At 40.7% G+C, this 27,299-nt stretch overlaps 1 protein-coding gene across 1 annotated transcript in view; it reads left to right on the top strand.

Moving 5' to 3' along the window:
* Positions 1 to 25,268, top strand: part of dmrt1 (doublesex and mab-3 related transcription factor 1) — a 98,761-nt gene extending 73,493 nt beyond the window's left edge. The window contains exon 6 of the mRNA XM_078396953.1: positions 25,120 to 25,268. Within this exon, the coding sequence (XP_078253079.1) occupies positions 25,120 to 25,268 (149 nt within the window). The remainder of the gene's footprint in view (positions 1 to 25,119) is intronic.
* Positions 25,269 to 27,299: the final 2,031 nt, after the last annotated feature.

The following is a 27,299-nucleotide window of genomic DNA, read 5'->3' as shown; positions in this document are numbered from 1 at the left end:
GTAAAAACTCATGAGATGCAAGGAAAACAGCAACTTTGGTTAAAAATTAGTTTAGTGGATGATAGTCAATGGCTGGAGGACTGTCAGAGTACTCCATGCGCTTTTTGTGATTATATGTTCATGGTGGACATGATGTAGGTGTCACAATTATAATATTTACCAATCATACCAGTTGGTGGTGTGAAAACAAGTTCTTGGATGGAAGAAGCTATTAATGGACTGGTTAAGTGGACATAAATGTCACAGGTAGAACTCCATTTGTGAGATAATGCGTTCAGAGAAACAGAAGAATTGTAGGGATACAAGATGAACAGTGATATTGAGTGGAGGAACGGAGGGGTTCAGTTACATGTGTTCACACATAAGTAGACCATGTGGTTAAGAAGGCAGAGTTGATACTTGCTTTTATTGACAAGGCTTAGAAAAGTAAGAAGATCACAACACTCATTAATCCATAGATACAGAAGTGCATGCAGTTTTGATCAGCATACCAGAGGAAAGATGTGAAGAAACTGGATTCTTGACGAGCTAGGAAATTGTAGCTGTAAGAGGAGACTGACTGGGATGGGATTGTTAGGAATAAAGGAGATAGAGGAGAGATTTAACAAATGCATTCAAATCCTGAGTGACCCAGGCAGGGTAAAAATAAATCAGATCATTTCTTTGGATTTGTTTTCACCCTGCTGGGTTTCTCATAATTTGTATGCATTAATAATCGAATTATTCTGTTGGATAATTCCAACAGAAATTATCTAATTTCTTTAGCAGTGGTTGTTAACTAAGCAACAAGATTATAAATTAATTGTAGAAGGATTAGAAGACATGAGAAAAATAAATCACCCTAAAACTAGTCGTGGTCTGGATCCTTCAACCATATGAGCAGCTGACATGTATGAGCAGCTCAAGAATAGTGTAAGAAAATAACTGCAGATGCTGGTACAAATCTCAAGAATAGTAATCCACAAAGCAAATGGAGAAAGCTAGAAAGTGGTAATAATGTAAATAAAACCATATGTAGTTGACATAGACATAACAGGCATCCTGTACAGTAAATTTATATTATTTCTATTACATCTTTTTTTTCAGCTATTAAGCTGTGTTGTGGTTTGCTGGAATTGTAACTTCTCCATTTATAAATATATGTATTCACCAGTCCTATCCAAAAGAATTTTCGCTTGTATGTAATAAATGCTACAGCTTTCTCTTCCCTAACTTCTGCATGGATGCAGTAAATTTGGACTGGGCATTTATGCTGTCTAAATTTAATCAATGTAATAATTAACTCCTCCTTTCTGTCTTAAATGTCTTCATACCCTTTGATGTCTTTATCTGCTGTCATGCCAACCATATTAATCTCCCCAGTAAATACCGTCAAAGTAAATATGTTTTTATGATTCTGTATCATCATTCCTATCCTCATCTCTCGATTTTATTTTTTATTATTAATCAGTTTTTAAAAAACTGTATTTTCCATATTCCATGCTATTTTAATTTTCTATTTCTTTGCCTTCTTCCCTCGGTGTTCACTGATCGCTATTGCTACCCATTTTGTGATTGTCAATGCATTTTATGATGCCTTTTTTAAAAGATATGGTATAATACTGTACAGTATACTCCATTGGTAAGCTTACAGTGCAAAGCTATGACTGTGTTTAATCATGGTTCCTTTTAGCACTCAGTAGAGTGATTTGTTTTTGACTTCTCACCTAATGTCATGCCATTCACTTTAGTTGTCCCTTTGCATTTGTGATTAAATTAGTTTTACCTTTTCCTCATATACCTTCCCCCCTCCCCCCATTGTTCAATTGTTGGTGGCTCTGGTTGCAATGATGCAGTAAACTGTGACATCACGTCCATACTGCAAACTGTGTACCTGTAATTAATGAGTATTCCTGTGGTAGGCAGAAAATTATATACCTGCCTCCAAATGCAACCTACTTAGAATATTTTAAAATCGTTAGCTTGGTATTGCTATTCTACATCAATGATACAAATGGTAAGAAAAAAGTGGGGAAAAAAAGTTTTAAAAAAGCATGATATTTTGAAACTAAATGAGTTGGCTTTCAGGTCAGCAAGAGAATGGTACAATGGGATTTTTGATATTTCAGACCATTCTTAAACAGTTATACTTTTTGGAGTAAAGTGTATCCATTGCTCCATTTACTAAGCGTGCTGTTGAGTTGTATAACCTTCAGGCCTGAAGCTCTGTCCTTCTGTTGGTTTTGTCTTTGGAAATTGCATCCAGAATTAGTGAGCAGGAACAGTTAAGATTTACAAACAATGATGGATCTTGTCATGCTTCTTTCACAATTTATCATCTAGGCCCAGTGGCAGGGCGGTGAAGTGTTCTTCATAAAACCAGCCCAGTGTGAAATATGCCTCGCTGGAGTGTACACTACTCTAAAACTCTTTGGCAGTCTTTACTGTAAATCCGCATTGCCACCTGACATTACAGTATATCATTAAGGAATGCAGGCTGGAATCTGTGCATGAGTGCAGATGACATAGCACTGAACTGTTCGGAGCTGCGTTAGGGTGAATTCGGTGTCACCTACTCTGTGTTACTGGGAACACGTGTTCTTTTTTACTGGAATAACATTTTTTTAAATGATATGCATGGTTAGATTTCAGTCATTTATTTTCTTTGAATGCAGCTGTTCTTTAAACACATTCTTTGGATGTATGGAATACTGAAATTTGATCGAACTGTCCATGTGTTAAATTTAAGATCTAATTTAAAAAACATATTTACATTGTTTTTTAAAACACTATAGTATCTTTCCTGACTCTAAGCTGAGTATCTGACCTTATATTCTTTTTATTATTCAGTTGGATACCTTAAGATTCATTCACAAAATGCTGGAGTAACTCAGCAGGTCAGGCAGCATCTCAGGAGAGAAGGAATGGGCGGCGTTTCGGGTCGAGACCCTTCTTCAGACTTCAGTCCATTCCCCTTCTCTCCCGAGATGCTGGCTGACCTGCTGAGTTACTCCAGCATTTTGTGAATAAATACCTTTGATTTGTACCAGCATCTGCAGTTATTTTCTTACACTACCATAAGATTCATGATCAGTTGCCACCTCACATTATTTACTTATTCATATCTAATCCACATCCTTGTCTGTTGCATTTCTTTCCTTCAGGATGGCCTCTTTCTTTACTTCCACCGTAAATGCCAACTCATCTAAAACTTTCCTGTTTGTGTTCTGATTTGCATTCTATCCTCCTAGAGTTTACTTAAAATAGTTTCTGCTCTGGTAAAACTTTAATTTTATAATTGGCATTATTTTAAAAACTGAATCCAGCAATTCCAAAGCATTCTGTTATCACATCCAATTCCAGAGCATTCTATTATATTTTCCCTCCACTTCTAGCTTCACATGTATTCCAATTTCCCTTGCTCTTTCATTGCTCTAAATAATATAGTATGCATGTAACTGTACATAACTTCAACTCTACAGGAACAGGAATTATTCAAATTTAGAAACATAAAAAATAGGTGTAGGAGGAGGCCATTTGGCCCTACGAGCCAGCACCGCCATTCATTATGATCATGGCTGATCATCCACAATCATTAACCTGTGCCTGCCTTCTCCCTATATCCCTTGATTCCTCTAGCCCCTAGAGCTCTATGTAACTCTTTTAAATTCATCCAGTGAATCGGCCTCCACTGCCTTCTGTGGCAGAGAATTCCACAAATGCACAACTCTTCGGGTGAAAAAGGTTTTTCTCATCTCAGTTTAAAATGGCCTCCCCTTTATTCTTAGATTGTGACCCCTGGTTCTGGACCACCCCAATTTGGGAACATTTTTCCTGCATCAAGCTTGTCCAGTCCTTTTATAATTTAGTATAACACTGTTAGTTTAGTAGGTGATATGGAAACCAAACTCATTGCCTAACTCTGTTAATCCATGAAATATTTTGCAGCTGCTGGCATTTAGCCTCACTGCTGGGGTATAAGGAGTAAGCTGTCAAAGGGAGACATGAACATTACAAGCAGCAGCAGTCTTCTAGCTACTGGACGGTGTTGATGTTTCAAGAATAGATGCTGCAACCATGGCAGAAAGAAAGATGGGTGCTCTCACAGGGTAAGAGGGACCCAGGCAGATTAGTGGAGAATAGAAACTGCAGGAGGCAGTTCTTTGTGCAATGGGCCCACTGAGACTTCTGGCAGTTGGTTGCCAGGGAGATTAGTGTCACCAATAAGACTATCAGTGCATCTTATGATTCCCTACAAATTTCATTGAGCCACACAGCATGGAAACAGACCCCACAGTCCATGCTGACCAAGATGCCCTATCTAAACTAGTCCCATTTACTCATGTTTGGAACATATTTCTCTAAACCTTTTTTATCCATGTACCTGTCTACCTCACCTTCGCCTGTAGCACAAAGTAGACAAACTCTTCTTCCTTGAGTATGGATCTTGCATGAACTTCCCATTATAGCAGTGAGCAGCCTGCAGTAAGATGTGACAGAACAGTGGCAATAGCCTGGAATAAATTAACATTCAATCCACATTTGTAGGCCTGTATTTGAGATTCTAGCAGGGCACAGATATCATAAGGATAAAAATGCAATGGAATCTTCATCCTTCCAATAAAATCTATTCACTGCAACGGAATTTCTAGAGTGATTTTTCAATGAGTAATTAACAAGCCTGAAGAATGGTGCTGACCCGAAATGTCACCTATCCAGAGATGCTGCTTGACGCACTGAGTTACTCTAGCAATTTGTTTTTCTTTAATTAAGAACTGCTGCTTTTCAGACCTGATGTAGAAACAAAGAACTACAGGTGCTGGTTAATACACAGAAGGATATAAAGTGCTGGAGTAACTCATCGGGTCACGCAACATCCGTGGACAACATGGATAGGTGACGTTTTGGGTCGAGATCCTTCTTCAGGCTGATTGGGGGGGGAGAGAAAGTTGGAAAAGGAAAGGCAGGACAGAGTGTGGCAGGTTATAGATCGACATAGGCGAGTGGGTTTTTTGATGGGCAGATGGTTGGAACAAAGGCCAGAAATAAGAAAGGAAGGAAGGAAGGTGTGAGACAGGTTTGCAGAGCTGCGGATTGTAAAGCCAGACGGAGGAAAGTGGCTGGAGGGGGGAGTGATTGGAGGGGAGAAATAGGTGGGAGTTCAGGTGGGCCACAGGGCTGGGCGGGTGGGGGGGGGGGGGGGGGGGGGTGAAAAGGGAGGGGAGGTGAGAGGTTACCTAAAATTGGAGAATTCAATGTATTTAATACAATTGGTTTGTAAGCCACTCAAGCGGAATATGAGATGCTATTCCTCCAGTTTGCACGTAGCCTCACTCTGGCAAGGGGGAAAAGGACCAGAACAGAAAGTTCAGAATGGGAATGGAAGTTAATGGGGTTAGCAACTGGGAGGTCCAGAAGGAATTGACAGACCGAGCGCAAGTGTTCAATGAAACAGTCGCCGAGTCTATGCTTCGTCTAGTTGATGTACAGGAGGCCACATCAGGAACACCAGATACAGTGGGTGATGTTCGAGGAGGTACATGTGAACCTCTGCCTCACCTGGAAGGACTGCAGGGGTCCCTGCATGCAGGCGAGGGAGGGGGTTTAGGGACAGGTGTTAACTTCTCCTGTAGTTGCTGGGGAAAGTACCTGGGAGACTGGTGGTTTGGGTGGGAAGGGATGAGAACCAAGGAGGGATTGGTCTCTGCAGAAGGTGAAAAGGGGTGGAGATGGGAAGATGTGACTAGCGGTAAGATCATGTTAGAAGTGATGGAAATGTCAATGATGTGTTAGATGCAGTGGAGTGAAAGTTGAGGATCAGGGGAGCTTTATCCTTGTTAAGTCGGGTGGGAGGGGGAATGTGAGAGGAACTACGGGACACAGAGGAGAAGCAGGTGAGGGATCCAACTGTGACAGAAGGGGGAAACTACGTTTACGAATGAAAAGGGATGTTTGAGGACGTCCTAGAATGGAAAGACTCATCTTTGGAGCAGATGCAGCAGAGATGGAGGAATTAAAAGTAGGGAATAGTAACTTTGCAAGAGGCAGGGTAGGAGGAGGTGCAGTCCAGATAACTACTAGTCGGTAGGTTTATAATAGACATCAGCCCATAGTCTGTTCCCTGCGATGGAGACACAGATCAAGAAAGAGGAGCGAGGTGTTAGAGATAGTCCAGGTGCATTTGAGGGCAGGGTAGAAGTTTGTGGTGAAGTTAATGAAATCCTCGAGTTCTGCACAGATGCAGGAGGCAGCCCCGATGCAGACGTCGATGTAGCGGAGAAAGAGGTGGGGAATGGAGCCAGTGTATTCCTGAAACAAGGACAGTTCAACGCAACCGACAAAAAGGCAGGCATAGCTGGGGCCCATGTGACTGCCCTTTGCTGCACCTTTACATGGAACATTAACTTTTCTGACCAATTAAATTTAAATCAAGTAAAAGATGAACTTTGGGTAAAGCACTGTTGTTAACCATATTTGGGGGAGGGGATCATATATCATATATATATATCATCATATATATATACAGCCGGAAACAGGCCTTTTCGGCCCTCCAAGTCCGTGCCGCCCAGCGATCCCCGTACATTAACACTATCCTACACCCACTAGGGACAATTTTTACATTTACCCAGCCAATTAACCTACATACCTGTACGTCTTTGGAGTGTGGGAGGAAACCGAAGATCTCGGAGAAAACCCACGCAGGTCACGGGGAGAACGTACAAACTCCTTACAGTGCAGCACCCTTAGTCAGGATCGAACCTGAGTCTCCGGCGCTGCATTCGCTGTAAAGCAGCAACTCTACCGCTGCGCTACCGGGATGGAGGAGGTATTGATGTAAAAAATGTTACTCATAGTAATAAAAATCCAGCAGGGATGTCAAGGGTCAGATTTCTCACTGGTTATAGACACAAAATGTTGGAGTAACTCAGCAGGGCAGGCAGCATCTCTGGAGAGAAGGAATAGGTGACTTTTGGGGTCGAGTCCCTTCTTCATACTGGTTGTTAGCTGGCCTGTAAATGGGCATTATTGTGTTCTATTCCAGGTTAAGCCTATTTTCGGTTGCCATTTTTGGAATAATGAGATGGAATCGCTCGACCACTATCTATTACTTTCTTGTTACGTAAGCATTTGAAAGTGCAGTTTTAACAATATTTGATTTTGTCAGTGAAGCAAGCAAATTATAATTGCAAGAGGTATATTTCAAGGCTATATGATCTAAACCAGCACTGGGAAGTAAGCTAGCAAGTGAATCAGCATCCCTTTTTCATCCTCACAGAGTTTTGTTTCCTGACTACTAAATTAAAATACATATATTTTTCCTTTTGGTTATCTATTGCTCTGAGTTGAAGAAACAAGGAACTGCAGTTGTTGATACCAAATCTATGGCATCTACCCTGCATCTGAAGTTACAACATACATGTGGAAAAATCCTGTGGTTTACCTAAAATATGTCAGCAAGCCATTTGACTGAAGGGAATCACACAGTGCAGTAGCTGAGTTTTATATTTTCTAACATTTTTATGCAAGTTCTGGAGTACATTTAGCAGGATAAGTTCATTGTTGCAAAATGTAAATGTTACGGTGAGCTGACTTTGTATTAGACAAGGTGAGCTAATTTTTGAAGAAGCGCATGATGTACCAATATCAAATTGGGAGTGTATTATTATGCTTACCTTTCCATTTTGGCTATTCGGACAGCAGTTTCCACTTCACCCATGTGAACATGAAGCTTGCACAAGATGAAATTGTACACCACTACCAATCGTGTTGAAATTTACTCCTTGGGGCTTTGTACCATATAGTGGAGGACTTCAACCAGGCCAGTGAAAATATCTTGCCTGCCCTGTCAGCCATAGCTGCACCTGTACCCACAGTCATCATCACAGACATCAGATTGACTTACCTGAGAGCAAACCCACAGAAAATGACTAGGCGAGATGGAGGTCTGATCGTATCCTCAGACCTGCATAGACCAGCTGGCAGGTGTATTAGTGAACATTTTTAACCTCTCCTACTTTGATCTTGGTTTCCCGCCTGCTTTAAGTAGACATCCATGATCCTCTTCAATGCAGCTATTGCCGCAACACGTCCAGGGCATACTCCATCTCTCTGGCTTAGGAATTCTCTGCAACAGAAAGCAGTGGATCCCAAATCACTGGATATATTCAAGAGAGAGTTAGATATAGCTCTTTGGGCTAACGGAATCAAGGGATATGGGGAGAAAGCAGGAACGGGGTAATGAATCTGGATGATCAGCCATGATCATATTGAATGGTGGTGCTGGCTCGAAGGGCTGAATGCCCTACTCCTGCACCTATTTTTTATGTTTACACTCATCCTCAGAACATTAGATTAAATGAACACCTACAAAAGACTCATATTTATTGACTACAGCTCTGCCTTCAACATTATAATTCTAACCAAATGTCTCCAAATTCCTGGGCCTAGGGTCAGCAATCCCCTCTGCAACTGGATCCCTGCCTCCTGACCCACAGACCACATTCATTAAGGACAGGTGACAACACATGCTTCATAATAATTCTCAACACCAGTGCCCCATAAATCCTCGTAATCAGTTCCTTGCTAAGCACCCTATACACTTATAACTGGGTGGCCAAATTCTGCTCTAACTCCATTTATAGGTTTATAGATGACACTCCTGTCATCAGCCAGATCTCAAATAATGCTGAAATGGGGGACAGGAAGGAGATGGAGAGTTTAGTAGCATTGTATCAGGACAACAGCAACTCCCTCAATGTTTGCAAAACAAAGCAGCGGATCATCAACTTAAGGAAGCGGGGTAGTAGACACATTCCTGTCTGTAATGTGTTGAAGTGATGTTCAAGAACTTCAAATTCCTAGATGCATCACCGACAATTTGTCCTGGTCCAACTACAATATCTACCGCCAAGAAAGCACACCAACACCTCAGAAGGGTAAGGAAATTTAGCATGTCTCAATTTCTGTAAATGCTCCAAGGAAAGCATCCTTTCCGAATGCATAACAGCTTGGTATGGCAATTGCTCTGCCTAGGAGTGCAAGAAATTACAGAGAGTTATTGTTGCAACCCAGTCCATCATGCAAACCAGCCTATACCCCTTTCATCATCTCTCGCGAAAGCAGCCAACGTAATCCAGGGCTCACACCCACAGAGTTCCTTCTCCCCTCATATAACCAGATTCAAGAACAGCTTCTTTCCCAATGTGGTCAGATTCTTCAACGGACATCTTGCATGATAAGAAATGAATTCCTGATCCATAATCTACCTCGATGTGGCCCTTGCACTTTTTTTTGGATCTGCAATTTTTCTGTAGCTGTAATCCAATATTCTGCAATCTTTATTTTTTTCTCTTCTACTAACTTGATTTACTTATGTATAGTATGATGTGTCCAGGTAGCACATATTGGAAATAAAGTTTTTCATAGTTTTTCCCGGTATCTCGTGACAATAATGAACCATTCATAGCAAGAGGATTTGAGTATAGGAGCAGGGAGGTTCTGCTGCAGTTGTACAGGGCCTTGGGAGACCGCACCTGGAGTATTGTGTACAGTTTTGGTCTCCTAATCTGAGGAAAGACATTCTAACCTTAGAGGGTGTACAGAGAAGGTTCACCAGATTGATCCCTGGGATGGCATGACTTTCATATGAAGAAAGACTGGATAGACTAGGCTTATACTCGCTGGAATTTAGAAGACTGAGGGGGGATCTTATTGAAACATATAAAATTCTTAAGGGGTTGGAGAGGCTAGATGCGGGAAGATTGTTCCCGATGTTGGGGAAGTCCAGAACCAGGGGTCACAGCTTAAGGATAAGGGGGAAGTCTTTTAGGACCGAGATGAGAAAACATTTCTTCACACAGAGAGTGGTGAGTCTGTGGAATTCTCTGCCACAGAAGGTAGTTGAGGCTAGTTCATTGGCTATATTTAAGAGGGAGTTAGATGTGGCCCTTGTGGCTAAAGGGATCAGGGGGTATGGAGAGAAGGCAGGTACAGGTTACTGAGCTGGATGATCAACCATGATCATATTGAATGGCGGTGCAGGCTCGAAGGGCCGAATGGCCTTCTCCTGCACCTATTTTCTATGTATCTATGACAGAAATTCTGCAGCGTTGAAATTTGGACATGGGGATGATAAGAAACGACCTCATACATAATTGGCAGCTCGCTTTCCTCCACCCTCCATTTATTTTCAACCAAGGTAATTTAGTTGGTGCCAGTTTGCAGCCTTGTGGTAAAAGATAAGATTATCCTCGTTTCTCCATTTACTCTCTTTTCCTTTGTTGGGAGATCAAGTGGTCTGGGTAACGATCACTACCCAATTTTGTCCAGCTAAAACAAAGAGACTGGAGACAAGATATTGTAGGTGCTCTAATTTTGAGCAAAACACATAGTACTGGAGTAAGTCAGCAAGGCAGATTGCATCTGTGAAGGGAATGGACAGACACATTTTGAGTGGGGACCCTTCTTCAGACTGATTGTAGTAGGGGGGAGAGAAAGCTGAAAAAAGAGGTGGGGGAAAGACAAAGTCTGACTGGTGATGGGTAACACAGCGCGGTGGATGATTGGTAAATGAGGTGGAGAAAGGAACAAAATCCAGAGATGAAAAGAGACAAAGGGGTGTCAGATAATGAGAGAAGAGGAGTGAAATGTAAAGCCAGAGGAAGTGGTATGGGTGGTAGGGGACAGGTGAAAAAAGAGAATGAGAATGAGTGTGGGAAAGAGGAGTAAAGAGCAGGGTGATGGGGATGTGGGAAAACTGGACTATTCTAAACGTCTGCCTGCTTAAGAATTCAAGTAACTTTACACTTTATTTACCGTTTCGCCATGGAAACTAATTCTTAAAGCCTTTTCCACTTCTGTAAACATTTTTTTCACACTAGATATTCAGTAACATTTTAGATAAAATTAATCAATTGTCTAATTGATATTATTCCATGCAATGTCTAGTTCATTTATCACAAAAATAAACAAAATCAATTGAGCAGTATACAATTACTACTTTAGCAAGGCATTAGTGTATTTGAATGTAGATATGCAAGATATGTGAAACAGATTCAAAGTGAATATCAAAAATGAAAGTATGCTATGCCAAGACTGCACGGTTCAAGACAGGCTGAACAGTGTGTTCAGGTTAAGTTGCATTTGCAATGCTGGTGAGATCCTGGTCTCACGTTTACATTGGATGAATTCCAGTGAGCTACCTGCACGGTTGCTGGGAGAAATACATCGCAAAACATCATCAGATGATTGCTGATAATTTCTAATCAGCCATTGCTGATCAGCAGCAATATAGCCTGGCAACAGTGGAGCGGGTGTTCCTGGGTTCATGTGGGCTAGCATGTGGAGACCTTGGCATGTGATATTATCCTCAAAGTTGCCAAGAAATTGGCAATAACTGGTATTTCAGCATGTTGCATTTGCTGGAATATTGAAGGTAGTGTTTTGTTTAAAGTAATCTTTGAGCAAATTTGTTCTGGTAAAGGCTGTGGTGGAATAATTGAATTTAACTCATTTATCATTTTTAAGAGCCTGAATTTGAACAAAGATCATATAATCCACTGTCTCTTTTTATCACGAATACCTGGTTATAAACAAGTCTTTTCCGATTTAAAACTAGCATTGTTGTTAAAGTGCAGAAAATCTATTGGCAATTTTATGTTTTAAATGGGAGATCAACCACAGCTTATCCAAGGGTTCAAACCTAATAACATACAAGAATGTAACCTATTTTCTTGTTGACCTCTCCCCTCTAATATGCAAATTGGCTATCTGTTCCCAGACGACACAGTGGGCTTAGCCTCCTATCATTTGGCACATCAAGTAAGTCGATCTTGTCAATTTTTTTCCATTTATTAAGAATGACAGAAATAAAATTTCCGAACAGTTGGTGCAAGGTCATGCCTCAGTTTAAGTGATGATCTTTTAAGCTTTGATCTCTACACCTGGTTAGGTGATGTTTTTCTCAGAAAGACCATGTCAGCCAGATCTCACAAAAGCATACAGCATTGACTTTGGGCTGCTTCATGATCAGAAGAAAAGATCTACAATTAGTAACCTTCAGTGCTCTAGATGAGAGCATAAAACTTGCTTAATTTACTCCCATGGAGAGCTAGCTCATGTTACATCCATTGTCCGATTCCTCCTTCATGACACACTGTAGTGAACGTTTGAAATTTGTTTCTCCTGTCCACAGAACCTACCCAGATAACACAGTCCCTCCAGCCAAGAGAAAGAGCTGCAGGCCTGTATTTGTGTCTCTGGTTCAAAGAACAGTTAGAATAATGTCTAAAATGTTATTGGGTCTTTAAGCAAGACCCGTTTAAAGCTTGATATGTGCCAGTTACGTTTTTGCAGCAATGTCTGTATAACGTGAAAATTGTGCAAAGTTTTCTTATTTCTTAATCTCACATCATATGCCAGAATTGAGTTTGGTTGGCTGCCATGACATGCTGCTTAACATCTCAGAATAATACACCCCATTCTTTCTCCTTGCAGGAGGTGTTCGCTCTATGTTTTACAGCTCTTGGCAAATCATAGCTGTACTTTGCATTACAAAAATCTGTGGACATTAACTGTGGTCCACCAATTAAAGAGCTTCAATTTCTGATGCACCAATCGATAGACACTAATGTTGGTCTGTTCTGCACCAATTGACTATTCCATTGATATCTCCACTCCATTATTTTGTTATTCCTGTGCTATGATGTTCAGATCTTTCTCCGTATACATATAGTTTATTGACCAGCTTTAATAATATCATGACGGAAGCTCTTGCCAGCAATGCATGGAACTGCCGAGATATAGCCGGGGGATTGCTTATGCGTTAATTTAGCAGATCTTTCTTAGTACAAATTGTGGAATTGACTATCCCTGATTCTGAGAAATAACTTCTTGTCTCATGTTTGGTATATGTACACCAATCATAAAAAGGACTGTCCAGAACTTCAGATTGGGACAAATAGAATACTTAATAACTTGCCAAGCTTAATAGTGTTGAAATCATGCTTCAATATTAAATAAAGTAGGAAAACTACAGGTTGCAGCCCTATTCTATAAGATCTTCACGTGATCACTCCACATTCTCTCCTTGTAATGTTCTCTCAGCCATATTCCAAAACGTCAGTTTCTTTTTTTCCAGTCAGTCATACATCCTTGTGTCTGCTCCATCTTGGTGCCTAAGCAAGTATGTCCTTGTCCTCAGGAACTCTTCCCCTAAATCTCTTTGCTTTGCCATCTCCATCTGTCAAAGACGGGCTTCAGAATTATCATGTTGTTTCTTGTCTTTCCAAACTTACCTTCTAATTTCTACTCAAATTGTTTCTCCTCCAGTAAAGCTAATGTAACTTATAACTCTCATAACTTGCAAAGAGGTGCAGACATGAAAATTAAATTTGATAACAAGGCTAAATAAATAATGGCCAATTAAAACTTTGAATGTCAACACATTCAGAGTTCTGGAAAAAAAGATATGGTTTCATCTTGTCAGGGCAAACATTCCCTGGTCTGCTTATCCCCTCCCACCAATCCCTCCCTGGCATTTCCCCAGCCTCCACAGGAAGTACAACACTTGTTTGTACACATCCTCCCTTTCTACCATCCAGGGACCTAAACAGCTCTCCAGTTGAGGCAGAGATCCTCCAGCCTCGTCCACTGCGTTTGGTGGCCTCCTCTACATCAGCGAGATTAAGGTCAGACTAGGCAATTGGTTTGCAGCGCACCTGTGCTCTGTCTGCAATGGCCATCTTGAGCTTCTGGTTGCATGCCATTTCAACTCTCTGTTCCATTCCCTTGCCGTCCTCAGCCTTCTCACTGCCGGCGTGAGGCCCAACGCAAATTAAAGTGTTAACACCTTATATTCTAGTTGTTTAGTCCAACCCAATGTTCTGAGCATTGAAGTCTCCAATTTCAGCTAGTCCCTTACCTGTTCCTGTCTCTTTTTCTCTCTCTCCTTCCAACTCATCTCCATTCCTCCCACTTTTATTCCCTTTGCCATATTTCCCCTTCAGCTCCTCGTCATCCATTTTTGACTCCTTCCTATTCCGCCGATCTACTACCCCACACGCACCGATCCTTTCCCCTATCTCTTTTCTTCTACCTTCATCTTTCCATTAATACTCATTATTGCCTTCCTTGCTTACCAGATTCTAACACCTGTAAACATTGTATTCCCACTTACTACCCTCCAGCATCTGCCTCTACTTTCACCCTCCCTTACCCCCTACCTGATTCCATCTACCTTTTTTCCCCCTTGTGGGCGGATACATGGCAGATGCAGTTTAATGTAGATAAGTGTGAGGTTATTCACTTTGGAAGTAAGAATAGAAAGGCAGATTATTATCTGAATGGTGTCAAGTTAGGAGGAGGCGGAGTTCAACGAGATCTGGGTGTCCTAGTGCATCAGTCAATGAAAGGAAGCATGCAGGTACAGCAGGCAGTGAAGAAAGCCAATGGAATGTTGGCCTTCGTAACAAGAGGAGTTGAGTATAGGAGCAAAGAGGTCCTTCTACAGTTGTACCGGGCCCTGGTGAGACCTCACCTGGAGTACTGTGTGCAGTTTTGGTCTCCAAATTTGAGGAAGGATATTCTTGCTATGGAGGGCGTGCAGCGTAGGTTCACTAGGTTAATTCCCGGATGTTGAAAGGCTGGAGCGATTGGGCTTGTATACACTGGAATTTAGAAGGATGAGGGGGGATCTTATTGAAACATATAAGATAATTAGAGGATTGGACACATTAGAGGCAGGAAACATGTTCCCAATGTTGGGGGAGTCCAGAACAAGGGGCCACAGTTTAAGAATAAGGGGTAGGCCATTTAGAACGGAGATGAGGAAGAACTTTTTCAGTCAGAGAGTGGTGAAGGTGTGGAATTCTCTGCCTCAGAAGGCAGTGGAGGCCAGTTCGTTGGATGCTTTCAAGAGAGAGCTGGATAGAGCTCTTGAGGATAGCGGAGTGAGGGGGTATGGGGCGAAGGCAGGAACGGGGTACTGATTGAGAGTGATCAGCCATGATCGCATTGAATGGCGGTGCTGGCTCGAAGGGCTGAATGGCCTACTCCTGCACCTATTGTCTATTGTCTTCTTCCACCTATCACCCACCTGCCTCTGTCTTCCCTACGTTCCAGCCTCCATTTGTCCATCACCCTCTTCGCCCCTCCTTTGGTCCATGTATCATCGACTCCCCCTCTCTTTTCACTGGATCTCTCCACTCTCAGTCCTTATGCAGGGTCTTGAGCCAAACATTAACAATTCCTCTCTGGTTCTGGTTGATTACTGCGCAAACACCTCACTGCCTGATCCTCCCAAGTTCCTCCACCTGTTTGTTTTCTGCTTCAGGTCCAACCATTTGTAGTCCCTTGTGTATCGAAAATATAACATTTGTTGTTTATTTTAATGTTCTATGACAATATAGGATGCAGTGGTGGTTTTGATGCTGTTTATATATTTCCCAACCAGGGTAGATGCACATGAGACATCTGATTCACTCTGTTCAACACAATCACCCCAAATCAGGATCACCCTTCCTCCCTGAGCCATTGAATCAATATGAATGAACTATAATGGAAAAAAATTAAAATACAATTTCCATTAGTGGTAAAAGATTAATTTTACTTTTAAATATTATGCTGTGAAATGTGCTAGTGTCAGGTGATAACGGCAGAGTAAGTTTGGCTTAAGTTACTTTTCTAAAATGTGACTGAAATTAAATCACTGCATTCTGAAGCAATTATACTGTAACTCCCACGTGAAGCAGCTGGGACAAGTGTGATGTGGCTTGTTTCCACGTTGCTGTGCCATTTGACTGCTGTACTGATGAGCAGTAAATGTGCTAAATACCAGAGTAATTGTCAGCAACAAGAGTAGGAGCTTGTTTTACCATGTACAGAATCTCTATTAGTTGTACTGCCTAAGGCAATGCTCCAGTCAGGCCAGTCTTTGAGCTTTATTTGAAGTGTAGTGTTTGGTCAATATGTTTTGGAAAGGGCTGTATTTCCAGATGTAATCAGGATTCCTGTAGATAAAACGGAGCAGGGTGGAGGTCACCAACCATTAATTACCCTTTGGCCTCTACATGATTGTTCCTATTAGCATCCAGTTCCCACTAAATGAATCTGAGTTGTTGGCCATTATATGTACTTGGATCAATGTGAGTGACAAGATTGCTGAATGGCAGTTAACAGAGATGAACGAAAATCAGATTAAGCATGTATTTTACAACAGTAAAAAATAAGTAAAATGGTTTAAGATATTACATTTGTGGGGCTGCGTTGGCCTGTGCTTGTGGGAGTGTGCAAAACAAACTGAATAGCCGATTAAATTAAGTAGGGTAGAGAGATGGGTTGGGGGAGGGAAGTTGAAATCAAAATTCTCATCAGCTGCTTGGAGGTGGGCTAGGCATACTGACGTTGATCTTGTGACACAGACTGTTTCCTTGTTTTAATTTTTATTCCAATCTTTTTTCTACTGAAGCTGTCACATCCACCTGATTCATTCCTGCCGTAACATTTCATTATAATGTACAATTCTAGCCTCCCAGTTTTTCTTAGTGGGCGTCAAGGATCTAAGGAATTAGATTTTTCTTTCACTTTGACTGATGCAAAACAGTTTTATGACAACAATCATAAGAGTTACTGGGGCTTTTCAGATGAATGTTTGTATTACCCACCAGTGTGGGATGACACTTCACCATTATTGAATTAATGTGTTTTCCTGCTGCTGCTTAACCGAGTATCAAAGTAACATGTCGCAAGAAGTGGCTCTAATTAGCTGGGAAAACTACAGCAAAGGTCTTAGAGCCATGCACAAGATTCTGAGATGACTTTAAAGATAAAAAATAGTTTGATTAGATGCAAGTAAAAAAAAAATTAATTGACTAACCCATTCGTGGCCAGTCCGCACCAAGATTTTACAATGGCAGGATTTGGGTAGGTAACAAATTTGCTCCTGATAAATTAGTAATTTAAAAATTAAAGGAAGGATCTGTGCTACATATTTATTCTGTCTTCCAGGGTTAAGCCTCTCTGCTGAAAGAATGGGTCGACTGGGCTTGTCTGCGCTAGAATTTAGAAGGATGAGAAGAGATCTTATAGAAACATATAAAATTCTTAAAGGATTTGACAGGCTAGATGCAGGAAAAATGTTCCCGATGTTGGGGGAGTCCAGAACCAGGGGTCACAGTTTAAGAATAAGGGGTAGGCCATTTAGGACTGAGATGAGGAAAAACTTCTTCACCCAGAGAGTTGTGAATCTGGGGAATTCTCTGCCACAGAAGGCAGTGGAGGCCAATTCACTGGATGTTTTCAAAAGAGAGTTAGATTTAGCTCTTAGGGCTAAAGGAATCAAGGGACATTGGGGAGAAGCAGGACCGTGGTACTGATTTTAGATGATCAGCCATGATCATATTGAATGGCGGTATGCTGGGTCTCTTGAGTTGTGGGAAAGTTGACAGTCAATGGGAAGCAAGGACTGGTTCATGCCACTTAAGACTTTTACAATTTTACAGTGAAACATCATGATAAAGTGACTGAAATTGATAATATATCTTTGGTTAGAATGGCATTGTACCTGTAAAAAAAAAGTAGAGATTTTATGAAACATGGAAGAAAATCCTATTAATCATGTTAATGGATTTTTACAGACAAGTCAATAAGAGAGGCTTTTCTGAAACCTTAGAGTCCATCCTCAAAGTTGTCTGTAATCCTTCTTTCATGAGGTTGAAATTCCCCAGAATTTAGTTGTGACATTTGGACTGCCAGACAAGGCCTCTTTGACAGTAGTGTGGGTATTCATTAGTTACATAGCCACAATGCTTAGGGCTGTAAACCTCAAGCCTTGTAATCTGCTGAAGATGCCATGGATTTGGCCTATTCTGAAGACTAGGCAGATCTGCTTCCTAGTTTCACAACTATGGCATGACCCCAGCTTATAGTCATTAAATTACCTTTTACTCTTGTCATTCTTTCCATATTCTTCCTAAATCTGAACCATTCCTTTGTAAAAATTCAATTTTGTGAGCATGATGACCATTTTATGATATCATTACCTTGAGTCTGCTTTTGAATCTTGATAATGCACTACATCTGAGTCAAGAAACATTTAAGCACAAACTCAGAGCTTACATTACACCACAGAAAATATGTTGGAATATTGCACTTAATCTCAAATACCATTACTGATTTTACCACTTCTGGCTGTCTGTCTTCCACAGCCTCCAACCTTATTGTTTCCCAGCCCGCACAGCCTTCTCCCCAAAATCCATTTAAAAAAACCCTGCCCTGGCAGACCTATTGTTCATGCCTGCTCCTGTCCCACGGAAATGATTTCCACGTACCTCGACTCCATCCTGTGCCCTGGTCCAATCTAACCCGACCTATGTCCAAGATACCTTGCATGCTCATCTTCTCTTTAATGACTTTTGCTTTCCGAGCCCCCACTCCCTCATCTTTACTATGGACATTCAGTCACTCTACACCTCCACCCCCCCCCCCCCCCAGGAAGGCCTTAAAGACCTCTGTTTCTTCCTCGACCACAGAACCATCAAATTACCTTCTACTAACACTCTACTCTGCCCAGCGGAGCTGGTCCTCACCCTCAACAACGTCTCCTTTGATTCCTCCCACATCCTCCAAGTCCAAGGCATAGTTATGGGCACCTGCATGGCTCTTTGTAGGGTGCGTTGAACAATCCCTGTTCCAGGCATACACTGGTCCTATCCCAGAACTCGATCTCTGTTACATTGATGATTGCATCGGTGCTACCCCCTGCACCCATGCAGAACTCATGGATTTCATCAACTTCACCAATTTTCATCCTGCACTCAAATTTACTTGGACCATCTCTGACAGCTCCCTCCTGTTTCTTGATCTCACAGTCTCCATCACTATTGACTGACGTCTATTACAAACCCACTGACTCCCACAACTATCTCGACTACACTTCTTCCCATCCTGCTTCCTGCAAAGACTCTATCCCCTACTCCCTATTCATCAGTCTACGTCACATCTGCGCCCAAGATGAAGTGTTCCATACTAGAACATCCGAGATGTCTTCATTCTTTAGGGAACGGGGGTTCCCCTCTCCCATCATAGATGAGGTCCTCACTCGTGTCTCCTCGGTACCCCGCAGCTCCGCTCTTGCTACCCCTTCCCCTAGTCGCAACAGGGACAGAGTCCCCCTAGTCCTTACCTTCCACCCCATCAGTCGTCGCATACAACACATAATCCTCTGTAATTTCCGCCATCTCCACTCCGCACCACAGAGACCGTTCCCTCAGCAACTCCCTGGTTAACTCATCCCTGGTTAACTATACCTCCTCCCTCGACTCTGTCCAGGGACCTCGACAGTCCTTTCAGGTTAGGCAGAGGTTCACTTCATCTACTGTATCCGTTGTTCAAGATGTGGATTGTTATACATCGGCGAGACCAAACGCAGACTGGGCGATTGTTTCGCGGAACACCTTCGCTCAGCCTGCCTGGACCTACCTAATCTCCCGGTTGCTGGATACTTTAATTCTCCTTCCCATTCCTACACAGACCTTTCTGTCCTCGGTCTCCTCCATTGTCAGGTGAGGCTAAATGCAATTTGGAGGAACTGCATCTCATATTTCGCTTGGGCAGTTTGCAGCCCAGTGGTATGAATATTGATTTCTCTCACTTCAGGTAGCCCCTGCATTCCCTCCCTGTCTATCCCTCCCCCACCCATGTCACACTCGCTTCTCATTTTCACCCTACAAACAGCTTGTTTCCTTTATCATTGGTACTTTTTTGCATATCTTTCATTCATTGTTCTTTATCTCTCCACATCACCGTCTATATCTCTCGTTTCCCTTATCCCTAACCAGTCTGAAGAAGGGTCTCGACCCGAAACATTACCCATTCCTTCGCTCCAGAGATGCTGCCTGTCCCGCTGAGTTACTCCAATTTTTGTGTCTAGCCGTTAGGATTGCTGCGTACGATGACCCCTCTGATCATTTTACCCCCAATGATGTACGGGTTTGTAGGTTAATTGGCCTCTGTAAATTAAGTAGATGCAAAAGTGTCTAAACAAGTGCAATCGAGTGATCAATGGGCCAAGGGGCTGTATCTCTAAAAGTTAAGACAAAACTATTCTGGGTTTTTTTCCAAAATGGTACAACAAACTCAAGAATTCAGTGAGGAAAAATAAACCTTGTAATATCAGGATACCTTTCAAGTGTAATCTTTAGTCCATCTGTCACTATCACTGTTGTAATTATTTAATTCGTCAACCAAATTGTTTCTCGGAGCAAAATACGACAAACCAAATACTTAGTGTAAACGATGATGATTAAAGCCATGAAAAATTGAGGAATGTGTGCATGTTCTTTGAATAGTGCTGTGAAATCTTTCATTACGTTAAATTGAAAGGCAAACAGGGACTCGGTACAATGCATTATCAAGACGTTACTATCTCCAGCAGTTCTGCTCCTTCAGGACTGCACTGAAGACAAGCATGAGCCTGGATTCAATGCTGTGGAATTGATATTGAGCTCGTAATTTAGTGATCCAAAAGTAAGATTAATTCCAGTGATACTTGGCTGAAATCATACTTTCTTGCACCTTAATGCCTCTTAAAGGTGGTAATTCATGCTAGGCTAAAGCTGAATGGGTCATAACCTTCCAGTTCGTCAACCAAATTGAAATGCTTCAAATCTCGCCCCAGAGAATGAGTTACAGCAAGGTATTTGACCAAGAGAGCCATCGAATAGAAACATATTTGCTTCAGACAATAAATTATACTTGTTTTTAAGTATGTAAATTGTTGCATTTTTATTTGTGCTACCTTGCCAAAATGATGCGTTATCATCATCGTTTACTGAATGAATGTATAATTTTGTGGTAGATTATATCTCTGCTTGTCTTTCTCCGGGCGCATTATTGCTAAACAGAGCCACAAATGTAGTTTTGGCTATATAAGCACAAAAAAAAGCATAGACTCAATGGCCCTTTTATCTATTACAATGGAGCAGGCCTGTGTTCACTCTGTTCGTGAGTCCCTTGACACTAATTTACATTGCATGGTAGAATACAGATAATCAAACACAATAAGCTGACACTTACACCAAAGTGCTGTATTGCCTGAGGTGATTTAGTTCAGTGCAAACCATCCTTCTGCTGGTGTACTTTGCTAATTGCATCATAGATTTCCTCTTGATGAACATAAGCCAAATGAACACCAGGGCTTTAATGTACCTGTGTGCTATTATCATTTGTACAGACAACATGATCAGATCTTTTTGCATTTAGTTACATAAACATTAGTGTTAAATGATTGGCTGCTTGCAATTGTTGACAGACTGCAGCCTGATGGGAGCCTGAGGATGAAACCAATCAGGAAGTTAATGAGGAGAAAAATTACTACTGTGGCTGCACTATAATTACATTCACACCAAGCAGGAAAATGAGGTGTGGGTGGATTTGAACTCAGCTGTTATTTGTAAAGGTCAGGTGGGTCAAGAACCCTTCAATTGGTTCATGTATCTTCCGTGGCCAGTAACCTGATAGGTTATTGTGGTGCACAACTATTGTGGCTTGGCTGGTTTCATTTTTTTTCTTTCTCTTGTGCTATTTTTCCAGTTTTAAGTCAAAGACATGTATCTTGTGGTTCTTGGGGGAAAGAATTAGGTTAACAAGTCAGATTATTGCGGTTTGGTTAAGTTGTTATTTCAATGAATACTGCCGATTTTCAGGAATCAAACTAAAGACATTGAAAGCAAATTATCCATGCTGTAGTAATACATTGTAGAAATGTACCTTCTTTGCTTTAAAGAAGAATGTAATCCACTTTAAAATAATATCAAGGATGCTGACTGGTAGATGATGCATTGGTAATAAATGTTTTATTTTGCCTCTCCTGCCATTATTGGTATGCTGGCTGAGGAATTTGTGTGTCATTTTGTAGGTACTAAATGGAGAGTACTTAATCGATGCTTGTGAGAGGCCAGGACCAATTTTGACATCAGGGCCTAGTTGATTGAAACAAGTACACCACAGATGAGGCTGACATTTGCCCACTCTCAACCCTTCCATCTTCATAGAGAAGAAATGGGATCTTGTTTTTTCATGTGCAGACTACCTGATAGATTTTGCACAAATAAAATTAGTCAACTTCCAATTTGACAACTGGATCAGTTGCAAAGAAATTTGATAAAGAGGTTTGCAAACAAAAATTTATTTCACAATGTTTTTTCACTCACAACAGGCAAAAAGTAATTCCAAAAAAAAGTCAGCACAATGCCAGCATTTGTAGAGATTTGTCGGAGCAGAGTTAACATGTTAGTGCAATCAGCATCATTTCTGTATGTGCAGATTCCTGGCATGCACTCGCACACAAGTATGACTTCCTTCTGGAACTTCACTCAAACATGGATATACAGGGGCATGGCACCAAGTGTTGTATGTCTCACCCAAGGCCTGTGTGCATAAATAGTTAGGAGGGATTCCAAGTTAATAATCAAAAGTAGAAAATGTGCCCTTTCCACTTCCGAAAGCAGAGACTCAACCTAATTGTCAGACATAAGAAAATAACTGCAGATGCTGGTATAAATCGATTTATTCACAAAATGCTGGAGTAACTCAGCAGGTCAGGCAGCATCTCGGGAGAGAAGGAATGGGTGACGTTTCGGGTCGAGACCCTTCTTCAGATTGTCAGACATCTGGTGCCATCTCAGCTGTCCTCGGGAGTCAAAGCTGAGACCCCTTGCACTAAATGACAAGCTACACAGTTTATCCTCTAACATGTGAACAAAATTCTATAAATGTCACTCTTAATTATTTTTTTTTGCCATTACTATCTAATACTTAAAGAGTATTTTGTGTACTTCTGATTCAATTAAAATGAAATGTTTTCAGGCCTGTAATTTTCTGGCTTTGGTCATACTGTATATAAAAGCAAATAGAAAGTTTGTAGGCATTGGTATTTACTGAGCTTTAGTTACAGAATGTATATAATAGGTTATTGCTGAGCGGAGGTACCTATTACAAAGAAAGATCTCATTCTAGACTTAATCCTGCGTACATAGCATTAGGTTTAGAATTTCTTTAGCAAAATCCTTGTTACAGGGCACCAAAATATCACCTATTCATTTTCTCCAGAGATGCTGCCTGACCCGCTGAGTTATTCCAGCTTTTTGTGTCTTATCTATAGAAGCAGTTATAATTACTGCTTTCAAAAATCATTTAGACAGATGTATGGATATGAAGAGTTGTGAGGGATAGGGGACAAATGCAGGCAAATGGCCCAGAATGCTAACTTGGTCATCATCGACAAGTTGGGCCAAATGACCTGTTGCCATTCTGTACAATTTTATCACTGCTAGTGGACATAAAGTTTTGCCGTCTATTTATGCGCGGACAAATAGATCAGCCATGATTGAATGGGCGACACGGTGGCGCAGCGGTAGAGTTGCTGCCTCACAGCGCCAGAGACCCAGGTTCGATCCCGACTACGGGATGCTGTCTGTACGGAGTTTGCACGTTCTCCCCGTGACCTGCGTGGGTTTTCTCCGAGATCTTCGGCTTCCTCCCACTGTACCCGTTAAGAATACAGGAGTATGCCATTTAGGACTGAGATGAGGAAAAACCTTTTCATCCAGAGAGTTGTGAATCTATGGAATTCTCTGCCACAGAAGGCAGTGGAGGCCAATTCACTGGATGTTTTCAAGAGAGAGTTAGATTTAGCTCTTCGGGCTAATGGAATCAAGGGATATGGGGAGAAAACAGGAACGGGGTACTGATTTTGGATGATCAGCAATGATCATATTGAATGGCGGTGCTGGCACGAAGGGCCAAATGGCCTACTCCTGCACCTATTTTCTATGTTTTGGATTCTTTAATGTGAGGGTGCAGTATCCTGTGAGTTGACAGGGAGCTACATTTTTTTGATCTCCCATTCCACTCCAGACTCTCACCGATCTCTGTCGCTCCAGCCTCGTGCTGGTCAATGCTGATCAAGGAACAAAGTAGGTGGTAAAAGAATGATCAAGTAAGTGGACAGGACAAAGGATGGGTGCAGATGTAGAAATGAAATGGGTGTAAAATGTATGAGGGGTGGAAATGAACTGGAATGTTGTCAGAGGAAGTTGGCAGAAGTACTGGTATCTGATATTTAACCAGTTTACCACATTAATGTATAGTTACAGAAATGTAACACCGTGTTTTGAGGAGTAAAGGGAAAAAAATGTTAAAGGCTATCTAAATAGAAGGCTACATGGGAGTATATTTGTTACCTAGGGAGGCATAGTGTAATTTTCATTTTCTTGAAAAAGGCATTGTTTTCAAAAGATTGTTTGATGATCTGTCTTCATTCCACTTTCAAACCTGTTTTTCTTGAACAAAAGAAATTAGTATATATTTTTTTAAATACATCATTTGTTGCTGCAAGCGTTCAAGTACTATGGCAGTGGCTGGAGGGAAATCTGTTCAGCTTCCATGCTAAACTTCACAAGTAAAAAGGCAGTAGGATTGTGTCAACAGGAACAACCTTGATCTTAGCAATAAATAGCCCCAGTTTAAATCTGCTGGCTCTTATTTGGTGACTCTAAAACTTAAACACTTCCTCATCTAAAATTATCTTGCCTTTCCTTCAGTGAATTTTTGGTCTCATAAGATGAGGGATGTTAGTGGTGGAAAATGGAACATTTTGGAAGTTAAGGTATTCGGTATCAAGCAATTCAAGGATGAGCATTATACAATAAGCTCCAAAACAAGTGTATTCCCCCTGAGCAATTTGTTTATTCTTAACCAGTACTATAATTTGTTACCAACAATTTAAGAGAATTCCTTGCAGGCCAGTTTTGCACTCCTGATTATCCTGTTATTTTCAAGTGAGATTGCTCAATTAGTATAAACTTTATGTTGTCAGCCAATGTCCAATCTATGGACCAGCATAATTTCACAAGTGGATCCTTATAGCATATTTTTCTCAGCTAGATTACATTTGAGTTCCCAGCTGTGAAAGGTAGATTGGGCTAGTTCATTGCTCCACCACAAATCACTTGATTTACAGTTTAACAAGTAAACTTGTTGTTTGATGTGTATGTGGGTTATGTGGGATAAAGCTATGTTTTCCCAAAGTATTGGAGGCATGGAAAATATTAAACCAAGTTTTCACTGTTTGTTTCATTGCAGTATTTTCACCTTCCAATAGTCAGGACTCAGGTTTGATCTCTCTGTCCAGCAGTTCCCCTGTCAGCACCGGAAGCATTAAACAAGAGTGTGAGTCTGTCACCGAGTCTGGCACCTTCTCTGTCGATTCCATTATTGAGAGTGCAGAGTGAGTAATGACAGTGATGTTTAAACTGCTGGATCATACAAGGCATGAATCTGAAACCAGGCATCTGCTGCAATGGAAGAAAAGGTTTTTGTTGTATTTCTTAAACTGTTGTTGGATCGTTTCAAAAACTACAGTTCAGTAAATAATGCCAGAGCAATTAATTACTAACCGTTGCCACCCTGACTGAAAGCATTACTTGATAGAATTAAAATAAAATATCCTGTAATGTATTTTTTGCCAGGCTGCATACATTGTGCTATTTTTCTGAATTATCACTTTTAAATTTTTATGCATCATATTCTATTCTCAATAATAGATCATCTAATTAGTAATTTAACAATTGGCTAATCTTCAAAAGTTTGACAATTCTGGGCCTTTGGTAGATAGTCCCTGTTCATTATCCGCATAGAGAATTTCTGGTCTCTTGCATTGCAAGATACACTCTTTTTATCAGGACTGAAAGCATTTCATACATAAGCTTTTCATACATAGTCTCACAAACTCCATTTTTTTGTAATCAAAGGTCATGCAAAATTAGTCTTGACGTTAAAAAAAAAAATCACTGTAAAATTAGTAAGAACATACCACAAAAGTCACTGATGTTTTATCGGGATTTGCCCTGGTACTTTGGGAAATAAGCATAAGGCTACTGAATTGGTCTGAAATTTAAGTGCATGTGCACATGTACAGATCTGTATGTATTACATTACATTCAGGTTTTTTTCTTGATATTTACTAAAATTGAAGTCAGGATATTGAGATTTAAGACTTAATTGAGCCGAAAGGTCTGAGATTCAATTTTTGTAAAATTTCGTATTTTTACATGAAATTCCAATGTTCTGCTATTTTAGCAAAAGTATTAACATATTTGCAATAAAATAGGTGAATGCTGAGGTAGGTGTATAAATTGGCACAAACACATGAATATGTTTACTATATTCAGGCAATTCAAATTGTATGCTGTAATTATTTAACATTTGCCCAAACAGTTATGTAAATCGTATAGTCTTACCCGTGTTACTTTGTAATATTGGGTATTTCTGCTATAATTAATAACAGTTACATTTTTCAAACTAGAGATAAAGGTAACAAATATCTGCCTTTTTAAGTCTTACATTAATTTGTGATTTAATTTATTTAAAAAAATTTAAATGTTCAACCCAACAGAGAGTGCCCCGCCCCCCCCATATAAACCTCAACACTACCACCCCTGTGGTAAATAATAATATTCTTCTCATGAAGCATTCATTTACATTTCAGTTCCATTCAGTGCTGAAGATACATATGTGAATGTTTACAAATGAGAAAATCATAAGCAGAAGCCCCCCCTAACTAACATCATGTACGTTCTGAAAATCAGATCCTGAATTTGTACAACATGGTCTTTTTTCCCTTCTCTTTACCCAGAATAATCATTAAACAGGGCTATAGAGTTCAACATCTCAGAACAGTACTTAAAAACTTTGTATGCAACCTAAAATGTTTGTACAATAAGTTGAATATGTATAGTATTATATTTCATATAATAACTGTGACACAGTCAAAAGCAGATGCTGACGGAATGGAAACTTTGTCCTCATCAGGGTTTTGTCACACACCAGTTTAGGGTGGCAAGTGAGAATTAAGAATATTTCCAGTGTTATCATATAGTGAGTCATTTTAATATTGAACTCAAACTTTAATATGTTGTTTTCACTTAACTAAATGTATGTTAATTTTATATTTATTTTATGCATCTGTTATTTTGCTGAGCGAGAGAAACCATTTTGCACCAGAACATAGAAAGTTGTAAATGATTGGTTGTATTGAAGCAGATTCGGAAGGAGTTGGCGTGGGAAGTCCACTTCATCAGCTCCTTAAATGTAAGACCAGTATTTGCTCTATTAAGAAAAACACAGTTATATGATTGGAACAGCACAACCTCTAAGTGTAACGTATCATAAGCGCTATTAGCACTAAGAATCGCAATGGGCAGTCATTCCTTGGGTGTTTTCCAATTGATCTGTCTTACTTTGGGCACGTAAGTGATGAAATC

This window comes from Rhinoraja longicauda, chromosome 3 (genome assembly GCF_053455715.1).
Source record: "Rhinoraja longicauda isolate Sanriku21f chromosome 3, sRhiLon1.1, whole genome shotgun sequence".
NCBI classification, from domain to species: Eukaryota; Metazoa; Chordata; class Chondrichthyes; order Rajiformes; family Arhynchobatidae; genus Rhinoraja; species Rhinoraja longicauda.
The sequence above is the reverse complement of the archived record's forward strand: the minus strand, read 5'-3'. Positions and strand labels throughout refer to the sequence as shown.